The sequence below is a fragment of the Cavia porcellus genome, unplaced genomic scaffold (assembly GCF_034190915.1).
Source record: "Cavia porcellus strain 051 isolate PalLab524CR breed Dunkin Hartley unplaced genomic scaffold, mCavPor4.1 scaffold_26, whole genome shotgun sequence".
Classification (NCBI taxonomy): Eukaryota; Metazoa; Chordata; class Mammalia; order Rodentia; family Caviidae; genus Cavia; species Cavia porcellus.
This window is the reverse complement of record NW_026947509.1, coordinates 25,973,267-25,993,266: the sequence shown is the minus strand read 5'-3', so window position 1 is coordinate 25,993,266 and position 20,000 is coordinate 25,973,267. Positions and strand designations below refer to the sequence as shown.

The 20,000-nt window shown below is 40.9% G+C and overlaps 1 protein-coding gene, 1 long non-coding RNA gene, 1 other non-coding gene and 1 pseudogene across 3 annotated transcripts in view; 1 reads left to right on the top strand and 3 right to left on the bottom strand.

Annotated features, from left to right (window-relative positions):
- Nucleotides 1-8,693, top strand: part of LOC134473124 (uncharacterized) — a 45,414-nt gene extending 36,721 nt beyond the window's left edge. The window contains exons 2-3 of the long non-coding RNA XR_010043226.1: nucleotides 5,620-5,774; nucleotides 7,196-8,693. This is a non-coding gene — a long non-coding RNA (uncharacterized LOC134473124). The remainder of the gene's footprint in view (nucleotides 1-5,619; nucleotides 5,775-7,195) is intronic.
- LOC134473352 (protein kintoun-like) lies at nucleotides 4,986-5,463 on the bottom strand (annotated as a pseudogene).
- Nucleotides 8,694-9,124: 431 nt separating the features above from the next.
- On the bottom strand, nucleotides 9,125-10,883 carry Rnase12 (ribonuclease A family member 12 (inactive)). The gene is made up of 2 exons (XM_023567046.2): nucleotides 10,259-10,883; nucleotides 9,125-9,806 (listed from the first exon to the last, which is right to left on the bottom strand). Exons 1-2 carry the CDS (start codon nucleotides 10,290-10,292, stop codon nucleotides 9,334-9,336), a joined length of 507 nt encoding a protein of 168 aa, XP_023422814.2. The 5' UTR covers nucleotides 10,293-10,883; the 3' UTR covers nucleotides 9,125-9,333.
- Nucleotides 10,884-19,590: 8,707 nt separating this feature from the next.
- Trnap-agg (transfer RNA proline (anticodon AGG)) lies at nucleotides 19,591-19,662 on the bottom strand. Its single transcript has one exon. It is a non-coding gene; the product is annotated as a tRNA-Pro (tRNA).
- Nucleotides 19,663-20,000: the final 338 nt, after the last annotated feature.

The following is a 20,000-nucleotide window of genomic DNA, read 5'->3' as shown; positions in this document are numbered from 1 at the left end:
AATATGCCCAGAATTGGAATAGCTGGGTCAAAAGGACTTCCAATCTCAGCTTTTTGAGGAACCTCCACACTTATTTCCATAAGTCGATACTCCCACCAACAGTGCAGAAGAGTTTCTTTTCCCCCACAGCCTCTCCAGCATTTGTTATTGGTGATTTTTCTTGATACTGGCCGTTCTTTCTGGAGTGAGGTGGACTCTCAGTGTGGTTTTAATTTGCATTTCTCTAATGACTAATGATGATGAACATTTGTGCATGTATTTGCCATTCGTATTTCTTCATCTGAGAACTGTGTATTCATCTCAGATGCCCATTTTTGGATTTGGTGTTTGAATTTCAGGGGTCTGATTTTTTAAATTCTTTTTATGTTCTAGACAGAAGTCCTTTGAGGGACAGTTGACTAAGATTTTTTCAGAATTCATGGGTTTCCTTTTTACTCTGTTGGAGAATTTTTTTGACATGCAAAAACTTTTTAATAAAATGAGATTCCAATTATTGATTCTGGGAAGTATTTCCCATGCAGTCTGATTCCTATTCATGAATTCTCTACCTACCCCTATGACTTCAAGATTGCTATCTACTTTATCTTCCAGGAGATTTAGTGTTTCTGTTTTAATATTTAGATTTTTGATCCATTTTTATCTTAATTTAGTACATTGTGATAGGCATGGATCCAGTTTTAGATTTTGGGATATAGAGAGCCAGTTTTTCAGCACCATTTATTAAAGAGACTATTTTTCTTCCAGTGAACATGTTTGGCCCCTTTGTCAAAGAGTGTGTTTGTAGTTGTGGTTGCATCTTATAATCTATTCCATTGATCTTTGGTCTGTTTTACTCCAGTACCATGCTGATTTTATCACAGTAGCTTTGTAGTATAACTTCAAGTCAGGGATTGTGATGCTTCCTGTCTTGCTTTTGTTGCCCAGAATTGCCTCTGATATTGTAGACCTTTTCTGCTTCCAGATAAGTTTTAAGAATGATTTCTCTAGATCTGTGAGGTATGCTGGTGTTATTTTGATTGGAATTGCATTAAATCTGTATGACAATTTTGGGAGAATGACCATTTTCACAGTGTTTGTTCTTCTTATCCATGACCAATCTATTTTGTGAGATCCTCTTCAATTTCTTTTTTTCAGGGTATATAATTTTCACTGAATAGATCTTTTACTACTTTTGTTAGATTGATTCCAAAGTATTTCATTTTTTTGGATGTTATTGCGAAGCATGTAGATTCTCTTTATTTCTCTCTCAGTGAGTTTGTTGTTTGTGTATAGGAATGCTATTGATTTTTGAGTGTTGACTTTGTATCCAGCTATGTTACTGAATTTATTTATTATACCTAGAAATCTTTTAATGCAGTTTTTGGGTTTTTTATGTAGAGTATCATGTCATCTGCAAATAATGATAATTCTTCTGCGATTCTGATGGGCTTTCCTTTGTAGGTGATCTGTGTCTTTAACAGTTTTTAATATTCTGTTCTTATGTTGAATTTCTGGCTGTTGATTATTATATGTCTGGGTGTAGTTTTACTTTGGTTATGGCTAATTGGAGTTCTATATACTTCACTTATTTGTATGTCAGTTTCCATTCTCATGTTTGGGAAATTCTCAGCTATGATTTCTGTGAATAGTCTTCTTGTATCATTTGTGTTGTCACCTTCTTTTTCATTTACATCTATCAACCTCATGTTGTTTTTCTTTGCATCATCTTGCAGCTGTTGAATTGTTATTTCCTGATTTCTTGTTATTTTTAAAAGATCTTTCCTTTCCTGTTCACTAGCTGCAATCTTGTCTTCAAGGTCTGAAAGTCTATCTTCATTTCATTGAATTGGTTTTGACAACTTTCAATGGAATATTTTATTTTCATCTCTTTGAACCTGCTTCATGCATTCTGTTTGTGTCTTATATTATTTATTCAAGGTTTCCATCTTTTTGCAGTGTTCTGCTGTTTTTTAACTATGTCTCCTTTAGATATGTTCAGCACTTCTTTCATTATGTTTATTATTTCTTCTTTTCCTTGGGAATTATTTCTGATCTGAGTTCTTTTTTAGCTTCCTGGTGTTCTTTCTTTACTTCAGTTGCTATCATTTCAGGAGTTCCTTGGGTGTGGCTTACATTTTCTTCCATGTCCATGTCTCCTAGGCTTGGTTGGAATGGGCTGGAGGTTTAAGATTGCATTTTGATCCTTCATTTTGTCATATGTTCCCTTAGGTAAGCTAAAGGCAAGGTCTCAGTTGTTTCTGGGGTTGAGAATATCTATCCCTACTGCAGAGAGTTTCCCCAGTTGAGTGGAGATGGTTAATCAGGCCTTACCACGTGGCTTCCAGACAATCAGAGGCCCTGAGCGGGGTCCAGCTAGACGAGAAGGGACTTTCCCAGGGGTTCTCTGGTGATGGGCGATGCTGGACAGGGCCCTACCTGGCTCCAAGTGACATGCTGAGGCTGCACGGCTGGATGGAGATCACTGCGCACCCTTACTTCCCTTTTTAAAGTAACTTATGTTACCAAATTAGCCTGTCTTAAGCATGCAATTCAAAAGCAAATCACAATTTTAGAACATTTTCATTTCCTCAAAAAGGTCCTGTGCACCTGTTCTGTGGTCAATCCCATTGTCACACTCCATCGCAGGCACCCATCATTCTACTTTCTTTCTTTTCTGGGTATTTCATGCAAATGGAAACGTATAATAGATTTTTTTTACATCTGACCTATTTTGAGTGGCATCCATGCTGTAACCAGTATATGCACTTTGAACCCTTTTAGAGAGGAATCTTAACCCTTTTATTAATGAAGCACAGCTTGGTTTTCATTCACTTGTTTATGGACATGGGTTATTTCCACTTTTTAAAATGTATTTATATTACTGAATATTAATCTTGTGAAATATTTGGCTTCAATGTGATATTTTTATGTATGTGTATGACATTCTGATCATCTATATTCCCCGTTACCCTCTCTATACCCTTTTCCCCTTCACATAGTTTCTTTCCCCTTGTGTAATTGTAGCATCTTTTGTACTTTTTTCCTAATTATTTATTTGTCTGTTTAGGCAAGGTCTTTCTGTGCAGTTCAGGCTGGCCTTGAACTCGCAGTTATCATCTTGCCTCAGCCTCTAGAGTGCTAGGATTACAGGTGTGTGCTACCAAGCCCAGAACCCTTTATATTTTCATGTCATGTTTTGAAGATTCCAGATATAAGGGAAAACATGTAATGCTTGACTTATTGGCTTAACAATCTCTAGTTCCATCATTTTTCTGAAAATGACGGTTTTATTGTGCTTTGAGATGAATACTAATCCTGTGTATGTATACCACATTTTCTTTATCCATTTATTCTTTACAGATTTGCCCATTTATTCTTTTTTCTTCTTTTGTCATTTTGAGACAGGGCCTCACTATGCAGTTCTGGCTGGTCTCGCACTCACTTTGTAACCCAAGCTGATCTCAAACTTGCAAACAGTTCTCCTGCCTCAGACTCCCAAGTGCTGGGATTACAGGAGTGTACCACCACACCTGGATTTATCCACTCATTCTTTAATTTAGGCTGGTTCCATGTCTTCACTATTGTGAATCCTGCACAAAAAACATGGCTTTTTAGATATTGCTCTAAAACACTGACTTTAATTCCTTCAGGTGAAGACCAAAGAACGGTGTAGTAGGGTCATATGGTAGTTCTAGTTTTGATTTTTTAATAACTTCCATATTGATTTCCATGGTGGCTGTATTAATTTGGAAACTCAGGTTTTAGTTTGCATGTCCCTAATAGCTAAAGGTATATGTATTGGCCATTTGTACTTCTTTTGAGAAATAATCTATTCAATTCATTTACCCAGTTATTGTTTGGGATATTTGCTTTTTTGATGTCAAGCTTTTTGTGTTTTTTTAATGTATTCTAGATATTACTTCTCTGTTAGAAGAGTAGTTGGAAGAGAATTTCTTCCATTATGTGGGCTGCGTCTTCTTTTCCTTAGACATTTTCTTTGCTGTACAGAAACTTTTAGTCAGATGTAGTTCTATTTGTTTACTTCTGCTAATATTTCCTGTGCTAATTGAATCATATTCAAGAAGTCTTACCTGTGCCTGTGGCTTCAAGTGTGTCCATTGTGTTTGCCTCTAGAAGTTTCAAAGTTTCATATCCAAGTCTTTGACTTATTCTAATTGACTTTTGTGCAAGATGAGAGACAGGGATCTGCTTTCTGTCTTCTAATATAGATGTTGTCTCAACATCATTTGTTAAAGAGGCTTTTTTCCAACTTGCATTTTTGGCCCCTTTGTCAAGAATCAGATACCTGTAGCTTCTGTGTCCTCTATTCTGTTCCATTAGTCTATGTGTCTATTTTTTGCAGCAGTACTATGCTGTTTTTGTTATAATAGCTTTGTGGTATATTTTGAAATCAGCATTGCTCTTTTTGCTTAGGATTGCTTTGTGTTTCCATGTGAAGAACTTCAGAATATTTTTCCAAGTTCTATAAAGAATGTCATTGGAAATCTGATGGGGATTGCATTAAATCTATAGATTGATTTTAATAATATTTGAGTTCTTTATATATTTTAGATACAAATCCTCTGAGGATAGTTGCCAAAAGATTTTTTCCATTCTGTAGGTTGTTTCTTCACTTTTTTGTAGTAGGTTGTAGATTTTTTCCATTCTGTAGTTTGTTTCTTCACTTGACTTTCTAGAAAATTTTAAATTTGTTTTTGTTGCTATTGTTGTTGTTTTTTAGAAGTCAATTAACACATGTTGTATTAAGCTAAATGTTTTACTCTCCATTAGGATAAAACCTCTATCAGGGCAATCACAAAATTCATATTTCTATAATTAGGGAAACTTTGTTTAAACTCTGAAGAAAAATATCTCCAGTTTCCCCACTGGAATTAAAATTGCAAATTTTAAATTATATTTTTGGAATACTTTTTTCTTGACTAATTAAACAATTTTAGTCTCTAAAGTTTTTGCTTTCAACATTCAAACTGCAAAATTACATTGAATTAATCCAAATCATACATCAAAGACTTCTGAAAACTGAATTCATAATAAATCACATGATCTTTAATAATCTGGACACTACCTTATTGCTTTTCTTTGATTGCTGTCAAATCAGTTATATTTTGAATTACAGTTTTATTGAGTGATGAAGACTGGTGACCTCCACCTAATTTTTTTCTTTAGTTACGTAGGTTCCTTTAAATTATCTTCTTCATTTGAATAAGTTTTCTTTTACAAATTCAGGGTCTATTTTTGTCTCAAGTGGCTGAGATTTTCCTAGTATCGTTTGAGAAACATCAAAAGGCTCTTGTGAAAGCCTGTAACTGGACCGCAAATATCTATTTCTGGTGCTTTAACTGCTATGCAGGAATAAGAATCAATCGTAGAGGGTGTAAGACGTTCTATATTTTCTCTTTCAGTTAGAAGATATCCTTCATTGATTATTTTTTCCTTTCTTGAAACTGATCAGGATTACTACATTCTTGCATGATTACTACTTGGCATGATTTTGAATCTCCTCATTAGCCTGAAGGATTTCAATTAATGGTGGGATTGGGAGTACTGTCTGGTTCAGTGGAGGGTTCAGGACTTCTTCAAGAAAATGACCTTCTCTGACAAACAATCTTTCTTCCACAGAACCTCCGTGTAAACCACAGTACCACTCTCGCCAATGCCCACAGCGCCCTACAGATTCGGCTAGCACCAGCACTGCATTGTCTGAAGAAACGCTAATCTCGGATTCTTAGGTACTCAGTGCATTCTTGGGAGCGCACTGAAAGAGACATAACAAGGTAAATATTGTGTGGAGAAGCTCAATTTGCAGTTCAGATCCCCTGGAAGGCTTTGTGATTGAACCCTGGGCCCTTGAACTAGCAGAGCCAAGAGTGTTCGTCCTGATTGCACTGCAGAGGAGGCCACAAAGGTTCCCTGCCCTCGGCCACGGCCACGGGGTCTCCTATTGCCCAGTCGAAGTGCTGGCCACCGAGCCCTCCAGGTCTCACTGGGATACCCGCACTGGTCACTCCATCCTCCAAACTCCGCTTCCTGCTGAAGACTCCCAACCAACGCCCTGGGAGAAGTACAGATAATGAATAAATTTACTTTTTTCTTTCCTGTACATATCTCTTATTATTTATTTATTTATTTATTTATTTATTATTGCCTCATTGCTCACTCTAGTATTTTGAGTACTGTGTTGAACAGAAATGATGGTAATGGACATCTTTGTCTTGCTGCTGATTTCAGAGAGAAAGTTTTCCGGTTTTTTCCCATTTAATATCATGTTGGCAGTAGGTTTGATTCCTAGATATTGTATAAAGTTATTTTGTGTGGAATTGTTTTATTAACTCTTTTCTCAGCTAACTCATTAGTGATGTATGGAAAAGCCACTGATTCTTTCATATTGATTTTATATCCTTCCTTTATAATCTCCGCTCTTCACCCCTCCAATTCCTTCAATACCCTGCTTTCTTAAAAACACTAGTACCAACAATGCCACCTCTTCAGAATCCTCGAAATATTCTTCGTTGTACAGAAGTCAAATCCCTGCAACCCACTAGCCAAGTTTCCATTTGACCTACTCCCACTATCCCTTTCCAGATTTATCTCTAATTATTTTGTAGTACAAACCTGTTCTTGCCAGAATGACCCTCTCTTCTTTAAATATGCATAATGCCATCCTTCTCGTTTTGCTCCTTTCTTTTCATTCTCTTGAAATTCTTCAAAATCCAATTTAGATTTCATTCTTTCTTTGGCACATTTTCTTACTGCTTAAATCTAATGAAGCAGGACCCCAGGAAATAGCTCAGTGACACAATGCCTGCCTGGCAAGCACAACGTTGTGAGTTTGATTCCTGGTACCAAAAATAAATAAAACAAATGAATAAATACATCTAATGAGTCCATTTCTCACTTGTCTGAACCTCTTGGTTTCCGCTTTTATTTGCCTCTTATTTTCCACTAACATCAATATAGATGGAGTTTAAAATGATTATATTTGATTTTTTAAAGTCTTATGTGTAGAATTAGAGCAAAGACCTAGCATGGCTTGTATAAGCCTTAATAATTGCATTGATGTATTACTAATAGATTATTAAAAATTAAGTGGATGTGTTTTCACGCGTACTGTGAGAGAGTGCCTTAAGCCTAGATTTCATGTATGTTGGAGGGAGGACTGAATCAAGATTTGTAAAGAATTTACTTTGCTTCCTAGGTTTCTACATCCTCTGCCATTGAAATCAGCAGTGAGTTGGTAAAGGGAAAATAGAAAGACAATGGCGAGAAGATAAACAGGAAATAAAGAAGTGCAACACTGTCTTGCTGAAACATCAATTTCAAGTGGGAAGAACTCACAGTTGCCTGGGATTAGCTTCAAACTGCTAACTGCTCATTAAAACAAACAAAGAAAAAACTTAACCTACAAGTGTCTAGCACGTCACAATTCATTTGATTTGTACTTTGATCCCTACTGAATAAAAATGCTCTGAGGATAGATTCCATCAGACCATCTGTTACACTTTAATGAGAGTGCGTTTATCAGCAAGGTTTCTAATTAAGGTTGAGGAAGGAAGAAAAAGCTTTGAGAAGGCAAGAAAAGACAAGAAAGTCTGGGAATAGAGGCAGGAAAGGAACCAGAACTCAGAGAACAGAAGCAGACACATTTCATCTACCGCAAAGTTTTCCCAGAAACTGACTTAAGTCATGTGAGTTCCTGCTCAGTTTCTGTTCAGAGGCTGAGAGCTCAGTGTACTTTCCAGCACCTACAATTCTCTGAAGACAACAGTGACAGCAGAATTCTCACAGAAATATGGCTGATGGAATTCAGCTGGAAAAAAGCCTCCCCAAATGTAAGAAACCATGAGGTGGGCAAGCTTTGCCTATATACAAAGCAGTAAGGTGCCCTTTGCCCATGATTGCACCCTCATCCCCTGTAAATCTAATCAGTGAGTTAAAATTTGATGCTCACAGAAGACAGAGCTAATGACTAGCACTGGTGCACCGCCTCTTTTAATATGACCTTGAATTAAGTCCAGATGGTCAACGAAACAACTGAAATCTCTCAACCGAAAATATTGGGACAGAAAGTACTCCCTAGAGCTTGTGACTCATGCCCTCTCTAGCTCACAGGAGGAATCTCTGCTTCTCGTAGCTCAGAATTAGTGATCCTGTGAAGTGGCCTTACTTAGAAATTACTCTTTATTTCTGTTTCTCGATATTAAGCCTTCCTCCAGCAAAGATAGTATCTATACTAGCAAAGAAATGGTACTTTAGTAGAAAGTGGAAGGAACCTCAAAGATTACCTCAAAGTGAAGCGCCTCACCTTATAAAGGAGAAAACCAGTGATCAAAGAACAGGTCTTGATGAAATTTTTAGGACTAGAAGGCTCTCCTTCCTCCCTTCTCTCTGGCTGGAAGATTACCAGGCTCATAGCTGAATATGGGATAAATAAATAATGAGCTCAGTTGCAGGAACTAAGAGGAGAAAGGAGTTCGTGGTCTAGCTCATCTGTTCCCTCCAGAAGGAGAGACAGGAGAAGCACTAGATACACTGAGCTCTGAGCCTCAGCCCCTCCCTGGGGCATCTTTACTCATTTCTTTCCACAGTCTTTAAAGAAAATGATTTCCCTCTAGTCAGGCTCATTCTAATCTCCTTCTCCCTTGCTTTTGAGGCATAGAAGGAGCCACTAAACAAAAACAGATGCAGTTTGGGTTGTGTATAACATCTTTTAAAAAGACTCTAAGAGTTGATCCCAATTATTTTCATAATATGTAATGTAACATTTAAAAAATAAATTTAATATAACCCTTGATGTACAAACATTAAAATTTAATTAATAAGATCTGACCTTTCAGTATAGCAGCTCTATAACTCTTCACCCTAACCCCAGCTGTGACTGTTGGAATGTCTAAAATGTAAGTATTTGCTATGTCGAGAACTTTTTTATTAATTTTGATTTTCTGAAAAATTGAGTTAAAATATTATTTCTCTAGATTACTACAGGTGTTTTGTGTGCTCCCTCCTAGATTTTTTGCCTAAAGTTACAATTTCACTTTACTTTGTTCCTGGCTTGTCTTGTATTCGCCCATGACCCTCATCCAGTGACTTGAAGACAAGGGGAAAAAAAATTGAAGTGCATACAGAATTTATGGTTTGATTCGGTACAGATTTTTTTTATTGGAGCAGAATAAAACGATTCAACTCAGCGGTACTGGAAAGACAAATTAAGAAGCGACTACCCATTTTGTTTAAGGCCTTGTCCCTGTGTTCCCAGGCCAGGTCTTCTGCAGGAATGACTGGCCTTAGAGCAGCTTGTAGATGACAAGGAGTCACAAACATAGGGCCAATCTTAAGTTACTCAATGTATCCGTGGAAATGAACTGGCCCCAAGTTATCACAAGTGACAAGAACATACCCCTCCAAGGCAGAAACCTGGTACCTGCAGGCAGGATATGTTATGCCACCAATGAGTTGGCAGAGTGTCATTTTAAACTTTGTCTCACTCTGGAAGCAGAAAATGGTAGACTGGCTTGGGCAAACCATCTTCCTGTGAGAAATGCAGACACTATTGAGTTTTTGGGGCCTCTCATGGATGAAGACATGCTTCTTTTTGCATGTGTCGTTGGGTTCCCTGATGACTCTCTGTAGGACCATGGAGTTGCAGTACCTTATAGGATTACTCTTTGGGTAATCCACATGCAAGTGCTCTATGGATGTCACCACTATTTCCTCAGCTGGCTCCCTTTCCCAGAAGAGAAGCAGCAAGAAAATGAGCACCATTAGTGTCATCAGAGTTAAGATTCCCTTCACACGTATGGCATTAGCTCCTGTTAAGTAAGGGAGACAAAAGGAACACAGGGTCATCAGGTCCCTCCTGCTCTAACCCCGGGGGTCTCCCCCATTGTCTTCCTTTCTCTTCTCTGTTATTTAAAATCTCGTCCACCCTGCAAAGTCTAATTGGAAGGCACAGATCCCCATTAAAGCTGTCTCATGAGTCTGCCGTAATCCCCTTTGTCTCTACCTGCTCCCGATAGCAAGTACATTTCCTGCTTCTCCCAAAGCTTTCAAAATGCTTAATCTGGAGCTGAATATGCAACAGGTACTGAAATCTATCCATTCCCGATTCCCTCATTCACAGTGCTCAGGGACTCCTCCACAGTCTTCTCAACCTGAATTCCACCCAGTTCTACATGTTTTTGGTAATGTCTACTAAATTTGTTTTTCCTAATGCCTTCCTTCCTTGTGTCTGTCCTGCTTGAGCCGTATGAGCTCCTCTTACCTGTTATTTTTGCTGCTGCTTTCACAGGTAGCATATCCTTTCGTCCTGAGGAAAATCTCTTTTGTCAGTGTTCCCAGTCCTGCAAAGAAGCAACTGGGTGTGCAGGGAACAAGAAAGGAAAGAACAGAAAGGGAGGGACCTGTGGAGTATTGTCTTGGGTGCACGGAGAAGGAAGAGGAGTTACCTTCAGAGGGTGAGGAGAGTGAAGCAGATCTTGAATAGTTCCCTATTAAACAAGTAAAAAGTCCTCATATGTGCCAGCCACACTATTGCCCCTTTCCTAAATTTTCAATCAGTCTTTTCTATAAACCTGTGGAGAAGCTATTCCTTTAATTTCACTGATAAAGAAATGAGTTGCAGAAAAGTTGAAATGACTATGGCAAATTACACAGGTCTCACTCTCACAATACTTACAACACTTGAATTCTAATTTCAGTGAGTGTCATTTCCACGTGCTGTCTAGGAGGGGGTAAAAACATTCTCTGGACTTAACACTAGCCTTGATAAAGTTCTAGGCTTCTAAAGAGTATGGAAGTAGTTTCCAAACTCTGCTAAACATTGCAAATATCTGGGGATTTTTAAAAAAAAAAATGCTAACTTGCATCCTTTTAACTGTGACATGTTTGGGAAGCTTTTATGGAAAATCAGTGGGTAAAGGCTTAGTAAAAGCACAGTGCCCAAGGATTTAAGATCACAGAAATTTTATTTCTGTCATCTCTTTGTAAATTGATACAGGCAAAGAAAATTTACTTAATTTTATAAGATCTTGTTCCAAAATCCTCTCCCTCTCGCCATCTGTCTCTCTCCTTCTCTGTCCCCTTCCATGCTGGGGATCCAACCTAAGACTGAGCACATGCTAAGCAAGCACTACCTTTGAAGACCAAGCTAAAAAGTCTGCTTAACATGTATCTGTGGCTTTCTAATTGCCCAGAAGAACATAATTATTGGGTGAAAAATCATCCATGAAGGACAGAACATTCTGGAAAAGACTTCAGAGAGTGCATCTTTTCCTATACAACAAAACCATAACTTCTGACAGCAAAAATGAACAAGCAAGAGGTTATTTATTTACTTTCCAAAAGCTTTCTAAGTTGAATCCTTTCAAGATTCAAACTGTCCTGTTTTACATATTGTTGTAGTCAAGGTTTACAAGGGAAAAGATTTAGTATAGAACACACAACTTATGGGATTATTGTGTAATATTCACCCTAAGAGTCAAATACAAAAGAATGCAAGAGATCTGTCCACACACTACAGACCCAAAGAGTCCAGCTGACGGCCTGGGTTCTGTGACAGTGCCCTGCACGAGTCTAGCTGAAGACCTAAAGCCCATGACAATGTCCTCCAAGAGTCCAGCTGGAGGTTTTCAAGCCCACAATGATGTCTCACACAAGTCTGTATCAAGGATCTGCACTGGGAAGGCCCAAAGGCCTGGGGTGGAGGCTAAAAAGTACGCACCACAGAGATGAGGGATCTGTGCCAGCAACCTGAGGAATCTGTACTGGAGCCTGGAAGCAACACTCAGGGTAAAGGCCAGAGCTCCCCTGAAAAGAAGCACAGCCGTCCTCAGTAACAATGAGGAGCTGAGCTCCTCTGACGATGAGAACAGCTGACTTCATACCAGGAAATCCAGTACAACAAGCTTCTCCTGGAGAATAAGCAACACTGCATTTCCCCTTTAGTTCTCTTTTTATGTTGTTGGCAACAACCCTCCAGTGGGCACCACACTCGGCACCGGGCTGATTCAGTTCAGCGGGGTGGTATGAGTTGACCACCACACATATGTGTTGCACAATACCACAAAGATACAAGTGCATAACTAATTTTTGCAAGTTTTCCAAAGAACAAAATTTGATTTGCATGTCTTATTGCAGAAAAGCTCCACTGAATAAGGGAAGTGTATGCGTGTACTATGTAGCATGTTCATTATCCCCGCGAGGACTTGCATGTGTCTGAACTACAAATGCTTTATTGAATCAGGGACGCAAGACCCTAGAAAAAGATATTCCAACTGAAGCAACTAAACCCATCCCTGAACATTTCAGAGTATCATCCTCCAGAACCGGAGTTAAGACTAACTCCATCTCCAGCCTTTAACGATCACCACTCTACACTTTTCTACTATAAATTCTACGTTTTTTTATTTATGAATTTTTTGAGATGGTGTCTCACTATGTAGTTATTTATTTACTTACTTATTTGATTTTTTTGAAACAGGGTTTTGCTACAGAGTCCAGGCTGGCCTTGAACTCTTTGTTGCCTAGGCTGGCCTCAAACTCAGGACAATCCTAACTTGTAAACACAGAAAACCAGTCCTTAGCTCACACCTGTTTACTTTCTGAAGGCAATCTCTGGAAGCTGACTTTGTAAGCAACAGCCCAGTGCAGCCCAAATGCTAAAAAACATCTTCCTTTCCAAACCGTCACACTTACCCACAACAAATCAAAACCCTCAAGTATAGGGAATACTCAATACCCCATCCTGGAACCTCTGCATCTAGATTACTAATCTGGTTTAGAAAAAACATCACATCCCAGAATCAAGAAAGCTCCTTGCCTGGACATCGAAAGGGTCTGCCTCCTAAACACCTCTGCAGGAGGTGTAGTCTATATTTCCCAAAGTTCTTAATTATCTGTGATCTGTCAGGATCTCTGGACATCAGGTCCAGAAGATGAGCTAGAGTGCCCTGGGCGTACAGTTTACCAAGAAGGTTCTGGAGTCACATGAAGGATGGAAGTAAGGTTTGAAGGTAGTAGGTTTGAAGAAGGCAGGAACTGGAAATATTCTGGACTTGGTAAAGTAGAAAGTGCCCCCTCTCATTCTTTTTTTTTTTTTTTTTGGACTGGGCATCAAACCCAAGGCCTCTGCCCTGAGCTGCATCCCGCCACCTCATTAGAAAAGGATCTTTCATATTTGTATGTGAGTCAAAGTCACTGCATTGCTCAGGCTGAATTCAAACCTGCCATTCTCCTCCTTCAACCTTCCAGAGCGCTGGAGCTGCAAGCCGGCACCACTTGCCCCACTGTCTTCCCATTTTCCAGTACCCCTTTCCTGCTTTTCTATCACCCATAAGCCACCTTTGAACACCTCACCTAAGCGTAAGGTGTTGGAAGCACTTTGGAGTTAGAACCTGATTTCTTTCCTGTTTACTCAGGAACTCTCCAAACATTTTCACTTGCTGCTGTGATGAGAAAACTAATGAAGTCCTGTGTTTTTTGTGACTGTGGCAATAAGCTGCAACCTGCAACTCTATACTGGTTCATAGCAACCCTAAAGCACCGAGTGCAGGCTCACAGAGCAGGAAGTGTTTCCAATTACAACACATCTCTTCCAGGAATGCTCTTTCTAAATGAACCACTCAAGAGTTTCCACAAGAAACTCTGCTCCACACTTCTGTTTGTAACTGGTTGGTGATGCTGGAAGGACAGCCTGGGCTTCTCTCATGCCTGCTGCCTGCATCTTGAGGCCAGGAGTTGCCTGCTGCCTGCATCTTGAGGCCAGGAGCTGGGCACCTTCTTTCTCCTGCTCAGGGCCTGCCACTTCTCAGATCACAAGATGTTTTGGAGTGGAGAAATGTTTAGGTACAAGATGTCAGATTGTGTCCTAACTGGCTGAATGATCATGAAAAATCATGTCACTTCTCAAAACCTCAATTTCTTCATCTCTAAAATGGGAGTGGTAGAAAAAATAAAGGAGGAATCCAACTACTCTGCTTTTACAAACTAAGGTTCTGAACTTAATTTAAATAAAGTCCTTGGCTATTCTCTTGAGGTGACGATTCTCTGGTTACAAGTTTTGTTTCCCTACACACTGCAGGAACAGGGAGAGATCTCTGCCTCTCATCCTGGAATGCAGACTGACAATGGGGAAACAGGAAGCAGGATTCTGGGTACCAGACTCAAAAGTGAGGCGCTCCGGTGTAAGAGCGTGGAGTATTCCTGTGAAATGACCTAGGGAACGGGCAAAGTGATCGATAACGCTTGGGGAAGAGGAGATGAGGCATCCCTGTCCTGGAGGGGTGGATCGGCAACTGCAGGGCTGTTTTCCAGGCGACTTGTTAACTGAAGGCTTCCCGCAGTACTGCACAAGCTGCTGGACACTCATCTAGTTCTCCTCCCACTACTTCCCACTACTTCACTGTCTCTGTCCAAGAGAAGTGACCGGGGGGGCCTGCCCATGTCAAGAGCAAGCTGCTCCCAATTAATTACAGGTCAGATTTTGAAGCAGAGGCCATCATGTGCTGATAGCCCCAGGCTATGCACACAGGACTTCTGGAGGTGCTGTTCTTCCTTGAGGAGAAACCAAGCTCGTTCTTGTTTTATAATTTCCCTGTGTCCCCCAAATGACTGTTACAGTGAGCCAGCCGGAGAAAGGTCAGGCTTCCTGACCATGCCTCTCTAGCAGCTACTCGCTAGGCCTGTTTGGGGTTTGTATTTCTAAAGCTGTTTTGATCATAGTGCCCTAGGCTGAGCACTGCCTTCTTTGAGCTCTGATTAAAGAGAATCATTAATCAAGCCTTCCCTTGGGGAACCTCCCCAGGACATTCACATTTCTCACCCCGCTCCCAGGTCCTGCTCTCTTCTCTGAACCAGTTCCAGCTTCCTTGAACATCAGACAAAAATCCTTGAAAAAGATGAAAGATTTTTCCCCACACCAAATAATCCTCAAGTCTCCAAAGAATACAAGGGTGTTCAAAATAAATAAACACACACCCTCCCTATCCAGAAGAGATTGGACAGGGCAAGATGAGCAGCAGTAGAGAGCATGAAACTGGGCTCCCCTCTCTTAACAATTCTTTCCAGTCATTTCTTGTGACCCACTGCCAAGTACAGTGCCTAGAATGCAACAGGTGCTGAATAAATATTTTCTCAGTAAAAATTGAATAAATGGAGAATGTATAGATGAATGACCTATTTTGCCCTGTCACTGATAATAGGAAATGATACAGGGCCTGCTGAATGTCTGATACACCAAGTTTGTGCTCTTTAAAATCAAAGAATGAATTCTAGGAACAGCAGAGGTTAAGAATAGAAAACTTTATTAAGGAATAGACAGCTCCTGCTTGAGTGAGACAGGAGGATGCCCAGAAAATTGGTTGCCAAGGACCCTACTTTTGAAGGAAAGTTTTACAACCACAATCATACAGTTACAATATGGGTCACAGCTATGATCAATCAATAAATAAGTATAGTCACTTAGGCAATATTGATCCAGTGGGGAAAGCAATCACATAGCAAATGTATGCAGAATGAACAAAGAACTTTTCAGGAAGGGATGAGTCTGAGGGTCTTGGTTACCCTCTGAGGTGACTAATGCTATTTAGATTGTGTTGGTCCAAGTGCTACTGCTTATTTTAGGCCTTGTCCTTCTGTTTTTATCTTGAGGCCTGGCCTCCAACTGATGTGTCTCCAGCATTTTCATCTTTGTCCTGACTCTTTTAGAGGCCTACTCCATCAACTGCCTATAATATTTCTACCTAGCTTATTGTCTATAATATAACAATAGTAACAGAAAGCTTTCTTTCCTTTATAGACGTCAGTCATTTTTTTTTTTTTTTGAGATGGGCCTCTAAAGCACTATACAAACTTTTAAGATCAGAAATGTCTATGAAAGTGAAAGTTGTTAATTCAACTCGACTTACTACTCAAGGCCTATTCAAGGTATTATCGCTCCTCTGAATCCCTCACTTCAGTCATTAGTGAGTGCTAGCTCTGCTGTCTTCTTCTTGTTGTCCCTTATCCATGGGTGTGATCTACCTTAATATGGATGAGCATCATTTCTCTGGACAACACAGCTTTCTGCCTTCTTACCTCATGCACACAGAAATGGACTAGAAATGGGCATACTCTTATCTCCAGGGAGCCAGTTTCCCGTTCAACTCAGTATCTGGAACAGAAACTTGCCTGTCCATGCGCACTTTGTGAGCAACAGGCTCTCATTCCTTGTTCCACATCGTCCTCCCTCCACTGGTGCCAGCCATGTTTTTTCAGCAATAGATGGTAACTAAGCCTTCATAACAAAAATCTAGTTAAGCAAGGCTAACAAAATTCTGTTGGGACAGGCTATGGCTTTAGCTTGGCAACTTAGTGTCTGCCTGGTGAGCATGAGATCATGAGTTCCATGCCACGAACCAAAGGGAAAAAATCCTGTGGGGTTACCCAGGCTTTTCCCTACCCTTAGCCTTTCCCTTCCTTGTGGGTCTCCCTAGCATGGACTTTCATTCCTCATTTTGCTAAGTTGGCTCTCATCCAGGATCTTCGAGGGCTGCCCTGCCCTGAATGACCCTATGATGTCCTAAAACGTCATCTGGTCCAGTTTACTCTGACCACACGCACGTGACACAGTCCCCTACTACCGCAGCTCTCCTGGGGCAGCTGTGAGAGAGATCACTGGGCAGGCCATCTGTATTTCCTTGTGTCTTCCTTTGGGTTGGGACTTTTAAAGCTTCTGTAAGGCATCCATAGGGCCATACTCTAGCCAGAGGGAGAACTGCCATGGAGTATTCCCAGGCTGCCCACTTCCCTTTCTCTTTCTCTGAGGATGATACAGCTTCTGCCAGAGCCCTCTAATTAAGCCCTCAATCCTGCTGCCACAGTATAAGGTCTCCCTTATCTTTTTGACACCAGAAGACAGTTTCATGGAGGACAATTTTTCCACAGATGGGGAGTGGTAATTTCTCTCTTTTTAAAGAAGCTCTCTAGTGACAGTTGGTTTTTATTCATTTTGGCTGTGGTTAGTTTGTGGACTATCAACACTATGACTGACACAAGTGTGCATTGTGGGGCTGGGAGAGGGGGCTGATGGAAATGGTGAGAAAAAAGAAAAATAATGGGCAGGGCCACTCAGGACTAAAATAAGTGTCAGAGAGTGACTTAAAGCTGCCACCAAATGCAGCTATAGAATAAAGTACATCAACTCACTTATCACTAAAAAAGCCTAATGTTGGATGCAACCTAATTGTCACTCACTGATAGGGTTTTGATTTGAGTCTGCAAGCAATTGATTCTGGGCTTTGTTTTCTGGTCTCAGTTCATCAAACTGCTCCGCTAATGTTCATCTCTGTAGCTGCTCTCCAGGGCTCACATCACTACCTCAGGTCTACCTCAGATCTCCACACATTAAATTCTCAGAAGTGTACAAGTACAGTCCAAGCAGGGCTCTCACTCCTGCAGTGCCATCACAGGTGTGACAGGAGGTGGAGCTCAGGTAGCAATTTTAGCCATTAAAGCCTGTCTTTACTTTACTGTACTTTATTGTAAATACAGATGAAGCTTTACCCACTCACCCATTGTCCATCTCCTGCTGTGTAGTGGGCACCTAACAGGCTCAAGACAGAATCTGTCCATGGCCCCAGGAGCTGGGTACTCCTGCCTTAACAGCTTACATGACACTGACTTAAAACCTTTTACACAATTCAGTCACCAAATATTTATGGAGTATTTATTAGGTACTGAGCACTCTACCAGTCCCTGAGACCTCAGCTGTAAAGATCCATTCAAGTGGCAGTGAGAGGGAATTAATGGTAAAAAGCAACAGCAGCAAAAGTCAAATGGTGATATGTTCAATGAAGAAAGTTCCAGAAAGGAGGTGGACAGCAAATAGGAAGCTGCTGTCCACCTGAGATGGGCAGAGAAGCCATCTTTGAAAGCTGACATCCGTACTGAGGTCTTAGGGAAGTGAGCTATGGGGGATATTATACTCCACCCAGGGAAGGGGCAGGTGAGGAGCCCTGAGGCCAGCATGTCTGAGGGGTAATCGGCATGGAGTGAGACAGGGACAGACAGTCAAGAAAGGAGAGCAAAGAAACAGAGTCCGAGAAATAGAGATATAAGAATGGGGCTCTTTAATATTATGGTAAGTTGTTTCGATTATGCTGAGTGAAATAGATATACAGAAGGCTTTAAGTACAGGATGACATCCCCTGTTGTGGGTTAAGATAGGATCATTCTGACTGTTCCACCATAGGCAGACTGAAAGGGTGCATGTACAAAAGAGGGAGACCTTACGGTTACCACAAAGGCACAAGTGAGCGATGGTGACGGCTGGGGCGTCTGTGGTGACGCGAAGGTGCTGAGAAGAATTCGGATTCTGGAATGACACTCAAGTTAGAGCAGTAGCATTTGTTAAGGAAATGGGTGTGGACTGTCAGAAAAGAGTGAAAGGATAATCCCAAAATTATTTCACAATTATTTCCAAATATACGGGGAATTGCCAGAAGTTAAATGCTACACAGCCCACGTAGGAGTGAGTTTTAAAATACTAGGGCCTCTTTCCCTTGGGCTCAAGGAAGGCAGGACACAGCTGGCTGCACAGTAGGATGTGAACCCTACGTTCCCAGCAACGGGAATGGGGGTGACAAGTCTAGCTCTTATCCAAGGAATGAATCACCTGCATGCACGCATGCACAGACACACACTCACACACACACACAAACGCACACACTCCCTCCAAGAAGTGGGTTGCACCACGGAGCTGTCTATTTTCTCTCAAGTTTCTTGGTTTTACCACAGTTCACTTTTGTGACTTGGGGAAGTCAAGAGAGTCACAGGGAGAAATTAAACTGGCACATGGTGGGGTCAGAGTAAACTTAACTGGGCAAGATGCCATGCAGGTGAGAGAGTGACTGGTGACCTGGATTGGGGCACAAAAGGCCTAGAGTTACTGAGTGAAGGGCATGGTCTCCCTCTGCGGAGCAACCCCAAGCAGACTCGGAGAGCATTTAAACAATTGCCTTGCCTGGACCCCAGGCCCGATAATTCCCATTTAATTCGTCTGGGATTGGACCCAGCAGGGAATGGTTTAAAGGTGTCATGGGTGTGACTCATAGGGCACAGAAATCCCTGTTGCGTAGCTCATTTCCAAGCATACCTTACTCTGGGCCACTTCACTCACACACCTCAGGAAAGGGCTTCAACAGGGAGCGCAGGATTTACGTGACCAGAAAACTCACAACATCTACTGACCGGCGAAGGGTGGAACCCAGACAGGTTCCTGTACTAACAGTGGAGGGAAATCAAAGGTTATGTGAAACCGTTAACATAAAATACATTTCTCTAAGTCCCGAATGTACAATTTCTAGATAATAAAAAAAAATTGCATAAGAGAAACTGGTTGATTTCAAAATAATGATTTTGGGAGAAGAAATGATACATAGTAGCATCAGCCATTTGTCCTCATGATTTAACCCGAAAGGTATTTTTCGCAAGAGGAAGTATATAAATCATATGTAATATAAAATGATGTTTATTTACAGTATCATTAAATACAAGTGGCCACTTGTCATGTTGGTAGACGTTTGGCTTTATTGTGGAGACTGTAAAGAATCAAAAGTTGGGCTCGTCCGGGATTTGAACCCGGAACCTCTCGCACCCTAAGCGAGAATCATACCCCTAGACCAACGAGCCACTGAGAACCTTACTCCTTCCTCACTGCCTCAAAAGGAAAGTTTTAGCCACGTCCACACTTGGTTGCAAAGTTCTCTTTCAATAACTATGGGCACGTGTGACATCTGCTGGATACAATAAGTCACTGCAGTTTCGCTCGCCTACATTGTGACTAGGCCCAGGAAATCATAGCTTTTCTCTAAAAAGAGAGAGAGAGAGAGAGAAAGAAAAAGAAAAAGAAAATCAGGCATCACCGAAAATCATTCCTCTGCAAGTCTCGGTTCCGACTGGAACCGAGGGGAACCCGGAGGACGTCCCCAGCTTCCCAGGAGCCCATGCTTTGGCCGCGGCAGGCGGAG

Coding starts and splice junctions, on each gene's coding strand:
- Rnase12 (XM_023567046.2), bottom strand. CDS start 10,292: ATGCTACCTGTGAAAGCAGCAGCAAAAATAACAG. Junction 9,807..10,258: donor AGCAGCAGCAAAAATAACAG/GTAAGAGGAGCT, acceptor CTTACTTAACAG/GAGCTAATGCCATACGTGTG.